We start from the raw sequence: 4,336 nt of genomic DNA on the forward strand, positions 1-4,336 counted from the left end.
GGGGGGGGGGGGCATCGGGCTTAACAGGTTAAGAAGAGAAATAGCAAAAATATCTCATTTAACATCCTGTGTTAACATAAATATTTTGTCTATTTAAACTTTTATGCAACATTTTATTTTAACTAATATGTTTATATCATTATTTTCATTTTCTATGACCTCTTTATTGCACATTCCTTCATTAATTTATTTTATTCTATTTATTTTATATATCTTAATTATCTTAAGTTATTTAATTCTAAAATATAACAACTGTCACAAAACCCAATTTACCCCACGATAAATAAAGTATTCTGATGACATTTTAAGATTTACAGGAAAAACTTTAGTGGAGATTGCTGGATATACTGTACCTTGCAGCAGCGATGAATTTATCCATAATGAACTGCAGTAACTGCTCAGGAGTGCAGAGGAAACGATAGGTATACAGGAACTGCTGGATGTAGCCCTCCAAAGCTGCATTTCTGCGATGAAAATGAGAATATCAACTCAACTAAGTTCAGAGAGTAACAAAACTGTTTATTTCAGAACTGCATAATCCTGCATAATTGTGCTCAGAACATTTTTAAAACAAGATAGGTCCGTAGGTGCCTACTTTAAATGGCTCCATTCAGCGTGAGAGAGCATCACACCAAAGCCACCCCCCCCACCCCCAAACTATTACAACATAGTTACTGGTGGTGGGTGTCATGAGAAAAGCCAAACAAATGGGTATTCATGAAGATCAACAAAGCAAAAAAATAGTACATACATTACATACATGTTGATTTAGGACGCTTCTACCTGCTGCTAGCAACATAACAAAACTTCCCCTACTAACAGACTACATCAAAAACACTGACAATAATTTGTCCCCTGAACAGATACAGGTGTACAAATACACATGTAGAACAAATAGGGAAAAACTCACAAGCTTGTATTAACCACAGAACTTATTTTGGGAATCGAAACCAAAAACAGGTTAGAAAAACCAGTCACTTCAAGGCAAGGGGGCTAAAGTGCTAAAATGCTAACTAATTTCCGGGGTTAAAAACTCTTACACCACTCTATTGTCTGTGTAGCCAAAGCCTGGTAGGTTGTCCAAAACTAATTCAAAACAAATGATTGAACAGCACTGTTGTATACTGCATGACATGCTAACATGCTGCATTTCCACTGCATGCTACGACACGGCTCAACTTCCTTAGAACCATTTATTTTCCATTATCAAAAGTGGTTGATAGTAGCCGGTACCTTTTTTGGTTCCATCTTTACTAGACATAGACAACAGGGGACATACTGCACCAACTCGCTATCTTATTTTTTTCTAGTTGCGTTATTAAGCTATTATTATTATTATATCAGCGGCATAATGTCCTAATTTGACAAGAATAATACATTTTCGGGAAAATATTCATTGTCCAACAAAAGTAGTCATTGTGACTGACCGAGGCGTTCAAAAATAAACCCTCATCAGTAGTACCTGGCGTAGAGGTAAGCCATGAGGCCTAGAGGAGACCCGACCTGCAGAATGCTCTTCCCTTTGCTGTTGCCGAAGCTCAGAGCTGACGGATCCTCAGAGGAACGGAAGTCCAAAGACCCGGGTCCACAGGAGGCCAAAGAAGGAAGTAATGAAACCTCCAAACCCCACTGGTCCACACTCAGAATCTGCAGAAATATAATAAATAATGTCAAGGACAGAAGAGCCAAGTTGTTAGATAATAAATAAGAAAAAGCATTGCTTGGATTTGTGACACTTTGAAAGTACCTCGAGATATTTCTTCACTGTATCCAAGAAGACAACTTTGGATCGGAGTTCCGCAAGCTGGGACTTGAGTTTGGACAGCATCAGTTTGTTGTCAGAACCTTTGGTTGAATAAGAATAATTGGATACAATGATACTGATACAGCACTGATCGAGTTTTTCTGTAACTATCCAAGTCTGTTCACATTTTATATTCCATTAACCAGTCTTTAGACACTGCCAGAGCCCATACTGTGTTCCTGTTAGTGTTTACTTCCTGTCTGTCTCCTATGCTGTTCCCTTCAGCGTTTACTTCCTGTCTGTCTCCTATGCTGTTCCCTTCAGTGTTTACTTCCTGTCTGTCTCCTATGCTGTTCCCTTAAAGTGGACCTATCATGCTATATTTCAATAATATAGTGTTGGACCATACCTATATTTATATATGGGATTGCAATATATGCATTATTGAAATATAGCATGATAGGTCCACTTTAAGGGAACAGCATAGGAGANATTGGTACATGTTCATCTACAAAGCCATGTTGGGTATACTACCATCTTATATCTGCTCTCTGATTACACGGAGAGTTGCAGGTAGCTATTGCCTGAGATCTCATGATGTGGTTTTGTTACATGTGCCAAGTGCAAGGACAAGGCTTTTATGTGTGCAGCTCCACTTGCTTGGAACAGTCTTCAAAAAGATTTGAAACTGAGCAAATTGGTTCCACTGCCTGTTTTTAAAGCTCGGATAGATGCAATGATACTTGTCAATGTCTCTAGGTATGTAAATGTAGCCCTTTAAATATGATGTCCTTTTGTGTTATCTGTTGTTTTATGTTCATGTTGTTACCTACTTGCTGCCATGTTGGACAGGTCTCCCTTGAAAAAGAGATCGATGATCTCAATGGGACCATCTGGTTAAATAAAGGTTTGAATGAATAGCTATTCAAGTAAATGTTCTTTCTTCCCCCCCCCCCTATCTGAGGGTTACATACTTTATTGTAGTCCAGTAACATAATGAAATCACAACGTAAGACTTACATTATATTGGATAGCGATACACTTTGTACGTGATAGGGCTAAGGGGTCAGACATTTCTAAGAGGTTGACAAATCACAACAGAGCCAGCCAGCTAACCAATCAGAGCAGACTGGTTTCAGACAGAGGGTGAAAAGCGGTGCTGAAAGACCTTTTTGAACACTAAAGCATGCAAACATGTCACAATAGAGACACAAAATACAAATATGAAAGAAGTATTCACTTTGGACAGCCTCTCCTTTTTTTAAATATGACGCGCTGAGTCAAAGACTGGCAGGAACGTACAGTTCTGAGTCATGAGTGGAAAAGTGTAAGTGCTCCTTAGTGCAGGACTTTTGAGGTGAAGGGTGATTAATCTGCATCATTTTTAGGCTATGGTGTCTGAAGTCTGGCAAGTATGCTGAACAGCCACACTTATTAATCATTGATCGGAAGTATGAGCTTGGATTTTAATCTATTAATGCTTGAAAATTGTGAATTTGGTCGCTGAACTTTTATAACAAAATGTTGCTTGGCAGAGGACTCTGGGCTTTGTGTCGGGTAATATCACTGAACGCCTTCTCAAATGCATTGACCTTACCAACACTGAAATGTCACTCCAAATTACATGAAAAACTTTTCAGCCCTGAAAACCATGACAGGAATGTCATCCTCAGTTAAACCTATTGTGACGAACAATGAATTTTGTTTTGCTAACGAACTAAACACGTTCTTTACCCGTTTTGAGTCACTGGATAATTCTGCAAAGCGCACTGAAATGCTCGGAACCATAATACCTGCTTCCTCTAACAAAATTACCATCAGTGTCGAAGAGGTCAGAAAAACATTTCAGTACACCAACACCAAGAAAGCGGCTGGGCCAGATGGGTGCAGCGGTTTTTCTGCTGAAGAACTTTGCTACTGAGCTGGCTCCAGAGTGGCAACCCATCTTTCAGGCTTCTATTGACACGCACACCATCCCTCTGTCATGGAAAACTTCACACATCAAACCGCTGCCCAAAATGCCATGCCCAAAATGCCATGCCCAAAAGAACATAAGGACTACAGACCAATAGCCCTCACCTCAGTGATTATGAAATCACAAGAAATAATTCTGCTCTGATTTCTTATCAGTACAACACAAGACAAACTTGATCCATACCAATCTGCCTATAAACAAGGGTGTGGTACGGAAGATGCTGTGGCCACTCTGGTTCACATCATCACTAAACATTTAGATAAACGCAACACCTATGCAAGAGCCCTCTTCCTAGACTTCTCATCAGCATTCAACACAATACAAGCAGACATCTTGGTGTCAAAAATGGCCAAAATGGAAGTAAATCCATACCTGATTTACTGGTATGCTGCTTTACTCACTAGTAGAGAGCAACTTGTGAAGGTTAACAAAACCCTATCATCTGCCATCACAACCAATGTAGGGGCCCCCCAGGGCTTCGTGAGTTCAGCTGTGCTCTTTACTCTCTACACTGATGATTGTCGTACCAACACACCAAATCCAGTCATCATTAAGTACTCTGATGACACTGCAATAATATCTCTGCTCAGTAACACAGACGACCCTGAGCTGCACCA

General features: G+C 39.8%; 1 protein-coding gene across 1 annotated transcript in view; it reads right to left on the minus strand.

The window, feature by feature from the left end:
• Positions 1-3,689, minus strand: part of LOC104941601 (nuclear pore complex protein Nup214-like) — a 10,059-nt gene extending 6,370 nt beyond the window's left edge. The window contains exons 1-4 of the mRNA XM_010766727.1: positions 3,560-3,689; positions 1,748-1,845; positions 1,463-1,647; positions 354-464 (exon numbers count right to left, since the gene is read on the minus strand). Of these exons, the coding sequence (XP_010765029.1) occupies positions 354-464; positions 1,463-1,647; positions 1,748-1,845; positions 3,560-3,689 (524 nt within the window). The remainder of the gene's footprint in view (positions 1-353; positions 465-1,462; positions 1,648-1,747; positions 1,846-3,559) is intronic.
• Between the last annotated feature and the right edge of the window lie 647 nt (positions 3,690-4,336).

The sequence above is a fragment of the Notothenia coriiceps genome, unplaced genomic scaffold, assembly GCF_000735185.1.
Source record: "Notothenia coriiceps isolate Sejong01 unplaced genomic scaffold, NC01 NC01_scaffold00003522, whole genome shotgun sequence".
Taxonomy (NCBI): domain Eukaryota; kingdom Metazoa; phylum Chordata; class Actinopteri; order Perciformes; family Nototheniidae; genus Notothenia; species Notothenia coriiceps.